Raw genomic sequence first — 18,115 nt, forward strand, 5'->3', positions numbered from 1 at the left:
GGAACACGGTAGTGCAATTGAGTGGGAGCGCTAGCATAAACATGGAATCTATAGCTTCTATCTGGCCAATAGTAAGCAAAGGATGATTTCCTTCGAGCTTGACCAAACGAAAATAAATGGTGGAGATCTCATTTCACATAAGCTGAAATATCATTTATACGGGGTCAAGTGTTTTAAGGATAAAATAGATAGTAGGGTGTTACGGTAATTTAATCCCTTTACTGTGTAGATCATTCATATAGAGGATAATTGATCACATTAGGATTATAACAATGGATAACTAATGATGTGTCTATATGGTGGAACATATAGAGCATTCTATATACTGAGAGTGCAATTCTAAGTTCTATGCGTGGATTCAACGAAGAATTAATAAGTTAGTGAATTTTAGTGCTAAATTCTTGATCTACTTATTGGAAGCTCGGTTATATAGACCCATGGTCCCCCCACTAGTTGAGATAATATTGCTTGTAAGACTCATGTAATTGGTTTTGATTAATCAATTACAATTCTCAAATTAGACTATGTCTATTTGTGAATTTTTCACTAAGTAAGGGCGAAATTGTAAAGAAAGAGTTTATAGGGGCATATTTGTTAATTATGATACTTTGTATGGTTCAATTAATAAATATGATAAATGACAATATTATTTAATAATTATTTATAGTTATTAAATAGTTAGAATTGGCATTTAAATGGTTGAATTAGGAAATTGGCATTTTTGAGAAAATTAGATACAAAAGGTGTTAAAATTGCAAAATTGCAAAAAGCAAGGCCCAATCCACTAAGGCATGGCCGGCCACCTATTGTGTGTATTTTAAGTTGATTTTTTCATTATTTTAATGCCATATAATTCAAATCTAACCCTAGTGGAATGCTATAAATAGATAATGAAGGCTTCAGAAAAATAAGACTTTTTCCTGACACTTCTTCTGATTCAGAAAAACTGAGCCTTCTCTCTCCCTATCTTTAGCTACCACTTCTTCTTTCTTCTTCCTTTGAATTTCGAAATCCTTAGTGATTTGAGTAGTGCCCACACACATCAAGTGATACCTCAATCATAGTGAGGAAGATCGTGAAGAAAGATCATCAGCAAAGGAGTTTCAGCATCAAAGATTCAGAGAAAGAGATCCAGGTTCAGATATTGATAATGCTCTGCTACAGAAAGGAATCAAGGGCTAGATATCTGAACGGAAGGAGTCATTAGATTCCGCTGCACCCAATGTAAGGTTTCTTAAACTTTATATGTGTTTAATTTATCGTTTTAGAAAGTTCTTATTTAGGATGTTAATAAACATACTTGTGAGTAGATCTAAGATCCTGGTAAAATAATTTCCAACACAGATTTCATAATCGAAAGCAGCAGCTATGGAGAGAAGAATTCGGATGGATTTGAGCATGGCAACAGAACTAAAAGTTCCTCATAGTCCACGCCTTCTCTTTGGGTATAACCCTTGGCTACAAGTCTAGCTTTAAAAGTTTCGACTTCGCCTCCATCTCCTCTTTTCTTCTTGTAAACCCACTTGCATCCTATCGGATGATAGTCGTCAGGTGCGTCTACATATTCCCAGACTTTGTTCTTTCTCATGGAATCCATTTCTGAATCCATGCCGGCCGACCATCGTTTCTGTTGCGGACTAGCCATTGCCTGTTTATAGGTTAATGGATCGTCTTCAATACCGTCACCAACGACCATATTGATTTCACCATCCAAGCCATAACGAGCTAGTTTTGTTGAAACCCTCCCACTACGACGAGGAGCGGTGATCTTCTGAACAGGAACTTTGGTAGTAGTTCTCTCAGTTGGTTCGACTGAGGGAGTGGGATTGTCCTCTTCAAGAGTGGAAGAGGACGGAACATTGGAAGGACTTATATCTGAAAGCATTTCCTCCAACACTACTTTACTTTGTGATTTGAAATTCTTAATATAGTTATCTTCAAGGAAAGTAGCGTTTGTGAAAACAAACACTTTATCATTCTTGCGACTATAAAATAGTCCACCCCTAGTCTCTTTAGAATTTCCGACAAACATGCAAACTTCAGTTCGTGACTCAAGTTTGCCGTCTTTCTTTCTTAAGACATGAGCAGGGCACCCCCAGATTCTGTAATGGCGTAAACTAGGTGTACGACCAATCCATAGTTCTAAAGGTGTCTTAGGAATTGATTTAGATGGAACAACATTTAAAATGTCGGTTGCCATCTGAATTGCATATCCCTAGAAGGACGTAGGTAGAGTTGAAAAACTAAGCATGGACCTAACCATTTCCAAAAGCGTGCGATTCCGTCTTTCTGCAACTCCATTTTGCTGTGGAGTGCTAGGGGCAGTTAATTGGAATTCAATTCCAAGTTCAATTAAATGATCTTTGAACTGCATATCCATATATTCTCCACCCCTATCAGTTCGCAAGATCTTTAATGTTTTACCCAATTGGTTTTGAGCCAATGCGTGAAATTCCTGAAACTTTGCAAATGTTTTAGATTTCTTATGCATAAGGTAAATATGTCCATATCTAGAGTAATCGTCAATGAAAGTGACAAAATACTCATAACCACCTCGGGCTTTTACATTCAAAGGTCCCCAGACATCGGAATGCACTAACCCTAGGGGTTGTTTGGCACGCTCTCCCTTTGCAGAGAAAGAACGTTTAGTCATTTTTCCTTCTAGGCAGGACTCGCATACTGGCAGTTCACCTAAGACGATATTTTCAATGAACCGTCTTTGCTTAGCCTATTGAGTCTATCAAAGCCTATATGACCTAAACGTAAATGCCATAGATATGTTTCATTATCATCAACGATCTCTTTTGTGGTGTCTAGGTTTAGCTACTTTGAAAAGTTCGTTATGTAGGGCAAATTGTGTTTCTGGTCTAAGAACATAAAGCCCCTGTTCCATGGATGCAACACAAATTTGAATGTCATTTCGAGAAATGGTAGAACCAGAACTCGAAAAATCTAATTTGTATTGTTGCAATTGTAAGCATGAAACAGAAACCAAGTTTCTACTCAAATTTAGAATGTATAAGACATTGTCTAATTCCAAAATTCTGTTTTGAAACTTGAGTTTGGCTTTTCCTCTAGCTCTAACCGAAACCATTTCGCCATTACCAACTTTAAGTTTCAACTCTCCGGATTTCAAATAATTCCAATTCTCAAGCAATTGCAATGAACAACTTACATGGTTTGTAGACCCAGAATCAAGAATCCAAATGGATTTATCATTCTCTAACACACATGATTCGAAGACTAAAGCATTACTGCTTATTCGTTTGTGATTTGTTGTTCTTGATTGTACATTTTTTTGTGAAGTATAACTTGAGGAAGTGGAATCACTTTCTCTTATCTTCTCAACTAAGCTTGAAGTAGTAGGATTTATGGAGTTATGAACTATTTGCTCTTCAGAGTGAACAATTCCCAGCTTACATGCTTTCTGGAATTTAAAGTCCATCATGAGCATATGTGAAGTATTACTCTGACAAGGAGTTTATAACTTCAAGTTCAATTGCTAAGATATTAACTAGGAGTGGAATGGGAAGAAGGTTATTGGCACTACAACACATCAATAAAACAGAAGTAAGGTTTTGGTTCAAATTCATACACAAGTTCAGAAAATAACAAATAATCACATATGTTATAAAAATACTAAATCTAACATAGTTTATTTTCTAAGGTTTCCAACATAATGAAATACAGTGTCCCGATAGGCGAGAGTCAAAGATAACATTAGTTGAATAGAGTAGTCAGCTCATCTAAAATTAAACATTTTAGCAACCTTTTATTCGATCAAAATGAGAATCCAACGTTGTCCCGGTAGGCGAGAGTCAAGGTTATTATCATTTTATGAGCTTCCACCATTGTTTCATGTTTTATGAGTTTATCTCTAAGTAGTCACCGTAGGGGAGAGTCTAATAGAGACGAAAACTCACAAAACACTTATCAAATGAAATCTTACGGTGTTAAAAGTGTTCAACGAATAACCATCCATAGGGGGACGAAGTCTAGCGTCTCGAGGTTATATTGAAAAAAATTTAACTATTGTAAGACCAACAATGGAGATCGAATATCTTTTGAATAAAGCTCATTATTTAAAAAAAAATATGTATTTTATTTAATCATCTGTTCCATGAAAAATTACAAATTAAAGCTGGTTTAAATAAAAAAAATCAACTTTAATTAAATTTCAATTATTATTTAAATTCGAATAAAATTGGAACAAGTTCCATATCATAATAATGAAAAATTACAAATTAAAGTTGGTTTAAATAAAAAATCAACTTTAATTAAATTTCAATTATTATTTAAATTCGAAAAATAAATTCGAATATAATGGAACAAATTTGAAAATATCTTGTTTAAGTTGTTTTTAGAAGAATCTAAAAAATCAACTTAAATATCTTTCAAATTAGATTTGATTAAATTAAAATTAAGTTGTAACCACTTAATTTGAAAATATTCCATTTTAAGTTGATATTTGAAAAAATATCAGCTTAAAAAATATCTAAAGAATCTTAATAACCAATACCTAAAATTCCTCAACTTAATTTTGAAATTTTAAATTCAAAAGATATTCAGATTTAAGCTGATTAGTTATAGATAACTAAATATCAGCTTAAATAGGAATATTTAATGATAAATTTAAATTAAGCTTCAGAAAGAATCTAGATACTTATAATTCTATATTTAATTAAATACAAGAAAATACATATAGTTTAGCTTAGAATATAAAATTCTTTGAACTATGGTTTTCTTAAATTAATTTCAAAATAAATGAAATTAATTATGTTGCTAATCAATTTTATTAGGTTAAACTAATTTAATTAACCTAGTACAGTTATTCAAATCAAGCAAATGGGTCTTCACAATTGGGGTGGTTCATGTGAGGGGGTGCTGGGTTCAGTATGTCGTACCCACTTCTATGGCTCCCAACTCTCCCACAAGGCCCAAAAGAGAGGAATTTAACCTTAAAATGAATAACTGTTATTAATTGAATAGGCCCAAAACTAAATGGACCTAAATAAAATCTATCAAGAACTATGATATTTTATTTAGCAGCAACAACCTATATGCATCGATAATAAAATTAAATACATAGGCTCACACAGGCACACAATTTGGATGGATCCTGTCATGTTGCTAGGTCATACACAGATGAAAGAAGATTGTAAATATACTTGTTACAAATTATTTACTTGACCAAGGAAGCCATGAGTTAAAATCAGATCATCGGATCTGTCAACAAGTTAACCATGGCTATTTGCAATCAAGCAATAATAGGTTTTAAAAACTTACAAACAAGCTAAAACATATACTCCTGCAACAAGGTTAGCTGGATAGTTGGATGTAGGATTTATTTAATTTTAAATAAATAATTTCGAAAAATTAATTAAATAAAAAAATTTATTTTCAAAAAATAATAAAATAAAATAAAATTTAAATGTTTTCGAAATTAATAAAATAATATTTAAAATTAAACCTACAATTTTGAAAAATTAGATTTCAACCAACCTAAATATCATTTCAAAATTTGCTAAATACTTTTAAAAAATTTAATGTTATTTTATAGATAAAAATTAAAAAAGATAAATAAATATCTTTTTCAGATTTTATAATTTAATTTAAATAAATAAAATAACAAAATTTAAAAGTTAGCAAAATATCTTACATCTATTTAAAATCACATGATTATAGTTATCTTATTTTAAATTTAAATAAGGTCAAATTATTTAAAAAAAAATTAATTTAAAAAATTTAATATCTGACCTTAAATTTAAAAATAAGATAAGATATAATCAAATTTAAAAATAAGATAGATAATTAAGCAAAAAGATAGATATTTACTATTTTCAAATTCAAATTACACTAATATCATGAATTAAATTAAAAAAAAATAATAATTAATTTAATTATAATAATTAGAATTGAATTAGGAATAGTAAATGTATAAATACACAACTACACAAAAACTCGGAAGTTAAATCCATGAAATAGCATGAAAAATCGAAGAAAAATGAAAAAATGCAAGCTGCACGGACGGTATGCTGTGCATACACGTCCGCGTGCGCAGGGAAGTGCACAGCCGAGATTTCTCGGCCTAGGGAGGGTTCCAGCATGATTTCCGCACGCGGAACCCTGTTGCACGATTCCTGATTTTTTTTTTTTTTTGAAACTTCAAAAAATCATAACTAATTCAAATTAAATCGAAATTGAGTTCTGTAAAAAAGTAACTTGCTTAATTTTTTTCATACTATCCAATAAAAATAATTCTAGAAACAGATATTGAAATATTTTTCACGAAAATTCACAAACATCAATCAATCATCATATAACACTCAATACAACATGATACCATCCAAAACATCAAACAATCGTTTTAAGTCCAAATTTCTTGCAAGAAAATCAATTACAATGGCTCTGATACCAGTTGTTGGAAATTATTTTACCAGGATCTTAGATCTACTCACAAGTATGTTGATTAACACACTAAATATGAACTTTCTAAAACGATAAAATAAACACATATAAAGTTTAGGAAACCTTACATTGGGTGCAGCAGAATAATATGACTCCTTCCGTTCAGATATCTAGCCCTTGATTCCTTTCTGTAGCAGAGCATTATCAATATCTGAACCTGGATCTCTTTCTCTCCTTCTTTAGTGCTGAGCTGAAAGTCTTTCTTCACAATCTTCCTCACTATGATTGAGGTATCACTTGCTGTGTGTGGGCACTACTCTAATCACTAAGTATTTCGAAATCTTAAGGAAGAAGAGAGAGAGAGAGTGGTCGGCCAAGAGTAGAGAGAGAGGCTCAGGTTTTTCTGAATGAAAAGTGTAATTTTCCTGAAGCCTTCACTATCTATTTATAGCATTCCACTAGGGTTAGGTTTGAATTATTTGGCATTAAAATAATGAAAATATCAGAGGATAATTCCTATAAAAGTGGTCGGCCATGGCAGTATGGATTTGGGCCTCACTTTTTGCAATTTTGCAGTTTTATCACTTTTGCATCTGATTTTCTCAAAAACGCCAATTTTCTAATTCAACTATTTAAATGCCAATTCTAACTATTTAATAACTATAAATAATTATTAAATAATATTGTCATTTATCATATTTATCAATTGAACCATACAAAGTATCATAATTAACAAATATGCCCCTAAAACTCTTTTTTTACAATTTCGCCCTTACTTAGTGAAAAATTCACAAATAGACATAGTCTAATTTGAGAATTATAACTGATTAATCAAAACCAATTATATGAGTCTTACAAGCAATATTATCTCAACTATTGGGGGGACCATGGTCTATATAACCGAGCTTCCAATAAGTAGATCAAGAATTTATTACTTAAATTCACTAACTTATTAATTCTTCGTTGAATCCACGCATAGAACTTAGAGTTGCACTCTCAGTATATAGAATGCTCTATATGTTCCACCATATAGACACATCATTAGTTATCCATTGTTATAATCCTAATTTGATCAATGATCCTCTATATGAATGATCTACACTGTAAAGGGATTAGATTACCGTTACACCCTACTATGTATTTTATCCTTAAAACACTTGACCCCGTATAAATGATATTTCAGCTTTGTGAAATGAGTACTCCACCATTTATTTTCGTTTGGTCAAGCTCGAAGGAGATCATCTTTTGCTTACTATTCGCCAGATAGAAGCTATAGATTCCATGTTTATGTTAGCGCTCCCACTCAATTGCACTACCGTGTTCCCAAAATGTACGTATCACCCTGACCTAAAAGTAGGCTTAACTAACAAATCAAAGAACACGAATAGCCTCCTGAGATTGAGCCTAATCATAACAGGAATAAGATCATTTGATCTAGGATCAACTAGGCGATATTGACTTGAATAGATTTTACGGTAAGTTTAATAAATCTAAGTCAAAGGTCAATATCGGTCCCTTTCGATGCATACTCCATGCATCCAACCTGAGCTGTACTTTAACCAATGTTCTGGAAAGAACATAGCATTTCTCCAAATGCAAGTAAACTCTTGTTGTAGATTATCATATCAGTAAAACCCCGTGTCTGATAAATCTAGGAAACGTTATTCACATAGTCATTTTACTTTCCAAAGTGTTGACAACACAATAAACAGGATCAAATATGTGAAAAGAGTTTCAGATGAATTTATAAATCAAATAGACAAGCAATTGATAAGGTGAACCAAAACATACACAAATGAATGAAAAATACTTTTGTTTCTTTATTGATGTTGAATAAAATAGATTACATTGAAATGGAATTTTATTTAGGGCATAAAACCTAACACTATCCACATTGCTGAGAACCCGGTGTATCATGAGAGAACAAAACATGTTGAAATAGACTGTCATACAGTTCGAGAAAAAGATCAACAATGGAACTCTCCAAATGAATCATGTCTCATCTCAAAATAACTTGGCCGACATCCTCACCAAAACACTCTTTCCAACTCCATTCAAAAACATTGTTTTCAAAATGGGTGTTAAGGATTTCTATACCCCATTTTAAGGGGGCCTATTAGTGATAGTTAGTTGGTTAGGTAATTCAGTTATTTCTGTTATTGAATGTCGGTTATACTCATATATTCACTTCAACTATTTATATAGCTCCTCTCTTGTATCATTTTAATTCATTCAATCAATAAAGATTGCTTTTCATTTTCTTTCCTCTATTTCTCCCTGTTCTTAGTCTTTTTCTACTATTATTTAATGAAATCATTATAGTGTAATGTAAGTTATTAATGCATGCATTATGTAAGTAAAATAGAGAGTGACTTTTAGTCTTTACAATGTAAATAGAATTTTTAGAGTGTAAAAATAAAATCAAATAAAAAAATTGAAGTCTTTTGATGAAATAGAAAACGTTTTAATTTATATCTAATGAAATTATTATAGTGTAATGTAAGTTACTAATGTATGCATGCATTATGTAAAGCAAATTAAATGTAAGTTACTTTTTTTTAGGGAAAGGGTGCCCGCTAAAGGGAAAGAAAATCACTAAGATTGCAAGGGTCATCGCCAATCTAAATTGCTACTTCGTCTAACCCCGAAGCCCAATTTGCCAACTTATCTATGAAAGTATTTGCAGACCGGTTGATATGAGAGACAAAGGCAGCAGGAAGGTGAGACAAAGCTTCCTTGATTTGACTTATAAAGTCACCAAAACACGAAAGATCTTCTTTAGGGCAATTCAATGCGTCATTAATAGCTTTACAATCTGTTTCCACCACGTGGACTGGGAAATTCTCTTCAATACACCAATGCAGGGAGGTATGGAGAGATTTAGCTTCAAGAATGGCCACATTTCCACCCCCTATGTAGGGAGAGGCGACTGCCGCAACAACGTTTAGCTTGAGGCATTGCAACATCAACGTTTAGCTTGAGGCGTCCAGGTTATGGAGGAGACCAGGTTGTGATTGAGGAAGACTGGGTGAAGGGGTGTGGAGCTTTGGAGCCGAAGTTGAAAATTGGTAGTCCGCCAGGAAGCTTTGGGCCAAGTTCACTATAGCATGGGTCCGATCTTGTACTTGTCTTCTAAGAGCTCTATTCCTGTTATTCCAAATAAGCCAAGCAATACAAAGAAAGCATTCTTCATCTTCCTTGAATAAAGAAACATAGATCATGTGAGCAACATCATGGAAAGTAATTGTAGTAGAAGAAGAAAAAAATATAAGGATAGAAAACCGTACCTTTCCAGACTCTTCGAATGCTCTTACAAAAGAATAGGACATGTGACATAGATTCTTCCAGGTTTCCACATCGATCACAAACCGGGGATTGAATAATTTTCCTAAAAGCAGATTCCTGTGTGGGGGAAGGGTAGAGTTGGTAGCACGAAAAGCAAAGAGTTTCACCTTAGGTGGGATTTTAAGGTGCCAGAGTTTTTTCCACCAAGGCGAGGGTGAGGAAGAAGAAGGAATGTCCCGGGGGGGGGGGGGACGTAGAAGACAGACTGAGATGGTAACCAGTTTTGACAGAGTAAACTCGTGTTTTTGAAGGCTCCTAGATCAGCTCATCACTGGATGGGTGGAGAGGAAGGGGGATGGAAAGTATCTCCTCTACAATATGAGAGGGGTAGCAGCTCCTTAGGAGAGGAATGTCCCAAGTCATATTAGACGAGATAAAGGAAGCTACCTTATCAGGAACAGGGTTAAGAGGGGTGACCTGACAAAAACCAGGGATCCAACGATCAAGGGAAGTAGAAGTGTTTTGCCCATTGCCAATTTTAGTAATGAGGCCCTTGTGCAGCAACTCTTTTCCCCAAAAAATGCTACGCCAAACAAACGAGGGAGAATGGCCCAGAGAACAGTTTATGAAAGAAGAGTTTTGGTAGTACCTGACTGCTAAGATTTTGGACACAGTTGAGTTTGGATGCTTAAGGATGTGCCAGGCTTGTTTAGCCAGTAGAGCCTGATTGAAGTGGACCAGAGAACAAAAGCCAAGCCCTCCATCTTTTTTGGACTTACAGAGTTTTTGCCAACTTTGCCGATGAGTCTCAGCCCACAAAAAGTTAGCCATAATGGATTCAAGGGAGTGACAAGTGGCCACAGTGAGACGAAAACAAGCCATAGAATACGTGGGGATAGCTTGAATGACAGACTCGAGAAGGATTTCTTTGCCACCTTTTGAGAAAACTTTGTGCTTCCAATTGTTAAGATGACCCCACACTTTGTCATGAAGGTAATGAAGGACTTGTTTTTTTGTTCTGCCGATATGCTGGGGAAGACCCAGGTATTTTTCAAAAGAGGTTCTGACAGGGATCTACATGAAATCAGAAATCAGAGTCTGCTCCCTCAGGCCAACATTAGGGGAGAAGTAAAGAGAGGATTTTCGGAAGTTCACTAGTTGCCCTGTAGCCCTTTCATAAAGACCAAGAGCCTCTTTAATAGTATTGCAGGAATGAATGGAGGCCTTACAAAAGAGGAAGCTATCATCAACGAAAAGGAGATGGGATATGGCTGGTGCTTGCCTGGCAACTTTGAAGCCGGTAAGAGCCCGACTTCTTTCCTGCTGCTGGAGGAGGGAAGAGAATCCCTCGGCATAGAGCAAGAAAAGGTAGGGGAAAGAGGGTCGCCTTGGCGAATACCTCGAGAGGGAGTTACATGGCCGGAGACTTTGCCATTTACATTGAATTGAAAAGTGGCCGTCGAAATACAAGCAGAGATGAGGTGTATGAAACGTGAAGGGAAGTTGAACTTCCTCAGGATGGCCAAGATGAAAGGCCACTCAACTCTATCAAAAGCTTTAGCCATATCGAGCTTAACCGCCATCCAGCCTTTCTTCCCTCTGGATTTAAGCTTTATGGAATGGACGACTTCCTGGGCAATAATAATGTTGTCCGAAATAAGCCTACCAGGAAGGAAATCACTTTGGTTGGAAGATATAAGGTTGTTAAGAACAAGCTTAAGCCTGTTAGCTATTGATTTTGAGATAATTTTATATATGATATTGCACAGGCTTATGGGTCTGAACTCCGTGACCGAGGTAGGCTGTTTAACCTTGGGAATGAGAGTTACAAGGGTGGTGTTAAGAGGGGCAATGTCCCCATCTCCATTAAGAAAGCTGAGAACCGTAGTCAGGACATCTTTTTTGACGAGAGACCAATTTGCTTTGTAAAAATTGGAATTGAAGCCATCAAGACCAGGAGCTTTGTCCAGAGGGAGCTGAAAAAAGGCTTTCTCGGTCTCCTCAAAGGAGAAAGCTTCATCCAAAAAGGATTTATCGATTTCTGACAGAAAGCGGTCAATGCCTTCCAGTGCAATTTGCATGTCAATACGTGAAGGATTTGTGGATGTGAAAAGAGTGCGAAAATGATTTTCAATTTCTCGCGTAATGTCTTCGTTCGAGGTGACAATGCTCCTAGTAGACGAATGAAGATTAAGGATTTATTGACCTTCTTCCTATGAGAGGCGTGGCGGTGGAAAAATTTAGTATTTCTGTCACCTTGGGCCAGCCATTGGGTTCTGGCTCTCTGTTTCCAGTAGGTCTCTTCCTTGTAAAGAAGGGCATCGAGACGGGATTGGAGATCTTTGATATTTCCAATCGTACGATCATCCAAGTGGGAGCAGGATTGGGCGAGCTCAAGGTCTTTTTCAAGTCTACTGATTCGTTTTTTGAACTGGAAGTCCTTTTTGTGGTTCCAAGCATTAAGTTAATTAGCACAAGTGGCTTGGGTTGCAAGAAGACTGGGTATGGCTTCTTGGTGAATAGTGGATTTAGTCCAAGAATTTTCCATGGTCTTCGTCCAATTCGTGTCCGTGAGCCACACATTTTCAAAAAGAAAGCGTTTGTCTGGGCGTCCAGGAGTAGAAGTGATAGTACTAGAGGTAACCAACTCAAGGGCGCGGTGATCAGAACCGAAGAAGCCAAGGTGGGTGAGAAGGGCATCAGGGAAAAGATCGGTCCAAGAAGAGTTAACAAGACCCCAATCAATGCGCTCCTGAATGTTTTTTGGTGAAGCCACATTGTTGTTCCAGGTAAGCAAAGGACCTTTCGGGTCAAGCGGGGTTAAATTAAAGGAACTCAGCAGATGTCTGAATTGAAAGGAAGGGCCTCTGTCGGGATTACTGCCTTGTTTGTCATCAGAAGAGAGGAAAGCATTAAAGTCGACGATGACAAGCCAAGGGTCTATGGGGTTATCCTTCCCAATCTTATTCAGAATTTTCCAAGTTTGGGGTCTATGCAACTCAATTGGTGAGCCATACATGATGTAAATAAATTAAAAAATGACTTTCAATTTTACAATATAAATATAGAATTTATAATAGAGTATAATATAAGAATATTTTATTTAAGGAAATATATTTCTATTTAAAGAAATAAATTTCTATTTAAGGAAATAAATAAATAAATGATATTTTGATAAAAGAATATTTTATATTCATTCAAAATCAATTATGTAATATTCTATATATGGTCAGATTTCTATATTCATTACCCGATTTGATTTTCTGAATTAATTATCAAAATATTTTGACAATTAATGTGACGCAGATACTGATGGAGTATCTCACCTATAAATATAGGGTCTCGGTCCCCGAGCTCCTCACTCATTCTGTTCATAATAGCAAATTCCATCGAAAGAGAGTTGAGAGAGCGAGGAAGCCCGATTACCCACATCAATTGGTTTATTTGCAGATCAAGCTTATGTGGGACTAAAGTTCAAAGATTCAATGGCTGGAGGTATTTCGATCCTTCATTATAGTGTATATATGTTTTATTAATTCCGCACTTTATACATAATGATATATGTTTCAGTTTATACAAATAAATATCTAACATATATAAATAAAATAAAGTCAAAAAAATCAGAAAAAAAGAAAAATTAGAATCCTAAATTGTTGTTGCCAAGTTGCATATAAATTTTCTCAAAAAAAAAAAAAAAAAAAGTCAGCCATGCTACTCAAAATATTTTCTCGATAAACTACGGTCTCCATAAGTTGCTTTAATTAACAATATAAAAACACCCAAAAATAACTTGAAAGCTAAATGTTCTGTTCACATATAATAATATACGTAGATTAGCTTCTGCATCAAGAAAGAAACTTGCGGAAATAACAATAAGTATGTACACGTGTGAATAACTTACCCATAGTTCTTTTTTAAGGCGCAAACTTGACATATTGTCTATATGGTCAATGAACAATGTTTAATATTATTTTTGTCCAATTATAGAGGATAGTTACTGATTAAGATCCGATGTGTCATATTTCAACCTGAAAATTGTATTTTGTATTGAATTACAAATTTGACCCCTCAAAATCCAACTCCGCCATTTACCTTTCTCCATTCATGAGCTCACGAAACCTAGTTGCTTGATCGCCACGCGTTATGTTACGCGCTCAAAAGGTGAAAATTCTCAAGTCCTGTACGGACAATCATGGGATAATAGTCAACCAATATTTTATCCTAAAAACGCCGTCGTTCCACTGTCTTGTTTTTTTGCCTATTTATACCTGAACACCCTCCTCATCTCATTTACGAAACGACTACCCTCCTAATCTCTAATTCTCTCTCCTGGCCCCTCATTCCTACTTATAATTCTCGAGAAACAAACACAAAATATTTCAGGTTGTCTAATGCCGAGAAAAGGAATGAGGAGCATTTGCTTTAACCCCAAAACGCCGTCTCTTTCAATATCTCGCTACGGCACTGCTACGTCGTCCTCTCCGTCGTCGCAAAGGACTACTCCAGCATCGACGCCGACTCGGCGGCAGAGCTTATTCCCCGATTCCATGATGGACCAGATGATTGAATCAGCTGCTGTGCTGATCATGAAATGGGATCCAGAGTCCTCTAGCTACGCTAAAGTGACTTCTCTCTTTTACGAGAGCAAAGTCGAAGCTCAACAGTTCATCCACTGCGTTAACGATCTACAGAAAGCCATGCATTTCCTGGTAACGGAAGATTCCTCATCGGAGAAACTCATTCTCTGTCAGAGTCTTATGCAGGTTGCCATGAAGAGACTCCAAAAAGAGTTTTACCAGATTCTCTCTATGAATCGTGCTTACTTAGATCCTGAGTCAGTTTCCACCACTCGCTCCTCACGCGCTTCCACCAGATCAAGCACCTCCGATTACGACGACGACGGTGGAGCCACTACTGATGATGAAATTCGTGTCGCTAGCGATTCAATTTCTGAAGTAGAACAGGTCTCTTCTGTTGCCATGGACGAGCTGAAATCAATCGCTGAATGCATGATCTCTGCTGGTTATGCTAAGGAGTGTATAAGCATATACAAAGTAATCAGAAAATCAATCATCGATGAAGGCATATATCGAATGGGAGTAGAGAAATTAAGCTCGTCTCAGATCAATAAGACGGATTGGGACGTAATTGAAATGAGGATCAAGAATTGGTTAGACGCAGTTAAAATCTCGATGAGAACACTCTTCAATGGAGAGAGGATCCTCTGCGATCACGTTTTCTCGGCCTCAGATTCTATCAGAGAGTCATGCTTTTTGGACATTTCCAAAGAAGGAGCACTTCTTCTGTTTGGATTCCCAGAACTCGTGGCTAAGAGCAAGAAGACACCCGAGAAAATGTTCCGCATACTCGACATGTACAACTCGATCTTCGAGAACTGGCCGGAAATCGAGGCTATATTCTCGTACGAATCAACTGCCGTAGTCCGTACACAAGCTTTCAACTCGCTCGTCAAGCTAGCCGAGTTCGTTCAAGCAGTTCTCTCAGACTTCGAATCTACAATCCAAAAGGACTCATCGAAGTCGGTTCCAGCGCAAGGCGGCGGTGTCCACCGCTTGACCATCTACGTAATGAATTACCTCTCACTCCTTGCCGACTACAGCAACATCCTGATTGATATCTTCCGAGATTGGACAAGGCCGACGAATTTCTCCATTCCGGAATCATTCTTCGACAGCTCGGATTCCGAAGATTCACCAGCGCCGGCGATGTCACTCCGAGTAGCCTGGCTTATACTCGTCCTCCTCTGCAAACTCGATGGAAAAGCCAAGCAATACAACGATGTTTCGCTCAGGTACTTATTTTTGGCCAATAATCTTCAACACGTCATCGTCAAAGTTCGCACATCGAATTTACAGTACCTCTTGGGAGAGGAATGGGCCTCAAAGCAGGAAACCATTGTCAAACAATTCGCAGAGACCTACGAAGAGCTAGGATGGGGCCACGTCATCACGGCACTAAAGGAAACTAATAATAATCAGACGGCGGTGATGACGCCGGGGGAAGCGAAAACGGTGTTCCGGAACTTCAACTCGAGCTTCGAAGAAGCTTATAGGAAGCAAAGAGCGAGTGTGGTACCGAACCAGAAACTCCGAGACGAGATTAAGGTTTCGCTGGCGAGAAAGGTCGTGTCTAGTTACAAAGAGTTCTACGAAACGCACCGTTCTAGGGTTGGGAATGAGGAGAATGAGATTAGGTGTTATGTCAAATATACCCCCGAAGACGTAGCGAATTACTTGTCTGACCTGTTCTTTGGAGTGTCGGAATCGGAGAGCTCCTCCGCTTCTTCTTCTCCCTCTTCCTCGCCACGTTGGCGGCATTGGCGAATTCTGTGAGAGTTGAAAGAGAACGGCACGTTTCATTTTGAGAAAAAATGGCGGTTTTCTTTTAAATACAATCGCCACAAACCTTTTTTGCCCAAATATGTAATGTATATTTTTCTAAATTTTCATGTAAAAAACACAAAAAAAATATCCATATGTCCCACAGTTCGAATAAAACGGCAGTTATTTATGTAACAATTTTGATTTTTTTTTTTTTTGTTTTGTTTATTTATTTTTTTGAGTATATGATGCCTGGATTTTTGTATGTATGTATGATATTATAATAAAGACAAAAGTTCTTTCATTATTTTATTATGAAGAACAAAACATTATCTCATGGGTTTATTCTGGGAATTTACGTTGATCAATGTTTTAGAATAATGTTAATAATTTATTGAGCTTAGAACACTTACAAATTCTCAAGGATCATACAAAAGCTTAGGATAGAAGAAATAAATTATAGATGTTAAGAGGAATTCTACAGTTGATTTTATTATGTGATGTTATTATTGATTTATTTATTTTTTTTCTTTGATACATTTCAAATATGTGATTAAATAAAAAAAAAATGTGATACTATTTTGATATTAAGATTTTTTATTTTATTTTTTTAAAGAAAAATTGCGCAATTTGAAATTGATGTGGAGAGCTGACTTAGATTAGAAGTTAGAACCACAAAATCTGCCCGAAAAATATGAAAACAAAATAAATGTGATAGTGACGGTTAAGATAAATGAGTAGAACCTCTACCTTATATATATTATTGTGTGTTGACAAATTTTGTAAATCATTATTTGAAATTAACACATGATAAAACTTCTTTCCTTCTTAATGAATTGTGATGGTTTACAAGTCAAAAATCATCGATAGCTATAGATTCTTTTATAACAAACAAAATTAGAAATATTCTAGCAATATTAACAACTTTTTATTTATTTATCTATTTCAAAAAATTTCAATATTAAATACGTGTGTTATTTGCAGCCTAACAAATTAAGAGAGAACGTTATTTTCAAACTAGATACAAATACATTTCCCATTTTTTCAAACATTATTAACTAAACTCTTTAACTATTCTTTAAGACCCCTTAAATGTTGGGTCTCTAACAGAGTGGAGACACATCAAGCCACAAGACCAACTATTTCAACACCATTTTCTTTCTCGAATTTGTAGTTATCTCGAACACACATATTTATTAAGATATTTTAATGGATTTATTATGAAAATAAATTGTGTGGTGGTCCGAAAATGGGGACCAGAAAATCCAGCCTAACAAATTGATTTATTCATTATGAAAAGGAAATGTCAATATACCCTACCCACTAATAGAGAACTGTAAATACGTGCTTGTCGTGTTGCCTCGATTTGTATTTTCAAAAGCCTGCAAAAATACGGATAGTCTTATGGCGGGATACAAAAAATATGTATAAGTTGTATCGTGTTATGCTGACTATTTTATAAATAGCCTTAGTACGACTCGCAATTTTAGAATTTTCGAGTCGTGTTGAAAATTTTATAGGTAGGCATAATACGACTCGTAAGTTCGGTATTTTCATATCGTGAGAAGATCTCTTTTAAGCTTTACTCAAATGGACATATTTTATACTGTATTATTTACCAAATTAATAGAATCACAAAGAAAAAGGATCGAGTGAAAAAAATAAGGGAGACGACTCCCGTATCGATCAGGATGCACCCACCAACAATCGAAAAACCACCCCCCTGACAACAACAATCAGAAAAAAAATACAAAAAAAATCTAAAAAATTGTTAATGAAGTGGAATGTGAAATCCACAATTTAAATCTTAAAAAAGAAAAAGATGAATATTATGGTGACAGATTGTTATCATTGAGTTAAGTTTTAAAAATTAATTTAAATAAATGCAAATTTGGTTGATATATATATTATACTCGTTTTTTGAGAAATTAAAAAATCAACCCTAGCTACGACTTTGGCCAAGATTTACAAAGGTTGGATGAGATTAAGACATCCTATTTGAGGGTCTCATGGTGCATGTTAGAAACTCATAAAAATACTAACCAATCATTTGGTGCAGGGACCCACACCAAAAGGTGCCC

At 35.5% G+C, this 18,115-nt stretch overlaps 1 protein-coding gene across 1 annotated transcript; it reads left to right on the plus strand.

Annotated features, from left to right (window-relative positions):
- Positions 1 to 13,594: 13,594 nt before the first annotated feature.
- Positions 13,595 to 16,232, plus strand: LOC115709365 (exocyst complex component EXO70H1). The gene has a single exon (XM_030637452.2). The coding sequence runs from the start codon at positions 14,085 to 14,087 to the stop codon at positions 16,044 to 16,046; it is 1,962 nt and encodes a 653-aa protein (XP_030493312.2). The 5' UTR covers positions 13,595 to 14,084; the 3' UTR covers positions 16,047 to 16,232.
- The last annotated feature ends 1,883 nt before the right edge of the window (positions 16,233 to 18,115 follow it).

This window comes from Cannabis sativa, chromosome 3 (genome assembly GCF_029168945.1).
Source record: "Cannabis sativa cultivar Pink pepper isolate KNU-18-1 chromosome 3, ASM2916894v1, whole genome shotgun sequence".
Lineage (NCBI taxonomy): Eukaryota > Viridiplantae > Streptophyta > Magnoliopsida > Rosales > Cannabaceae > Cannabis > Cannabis sativa.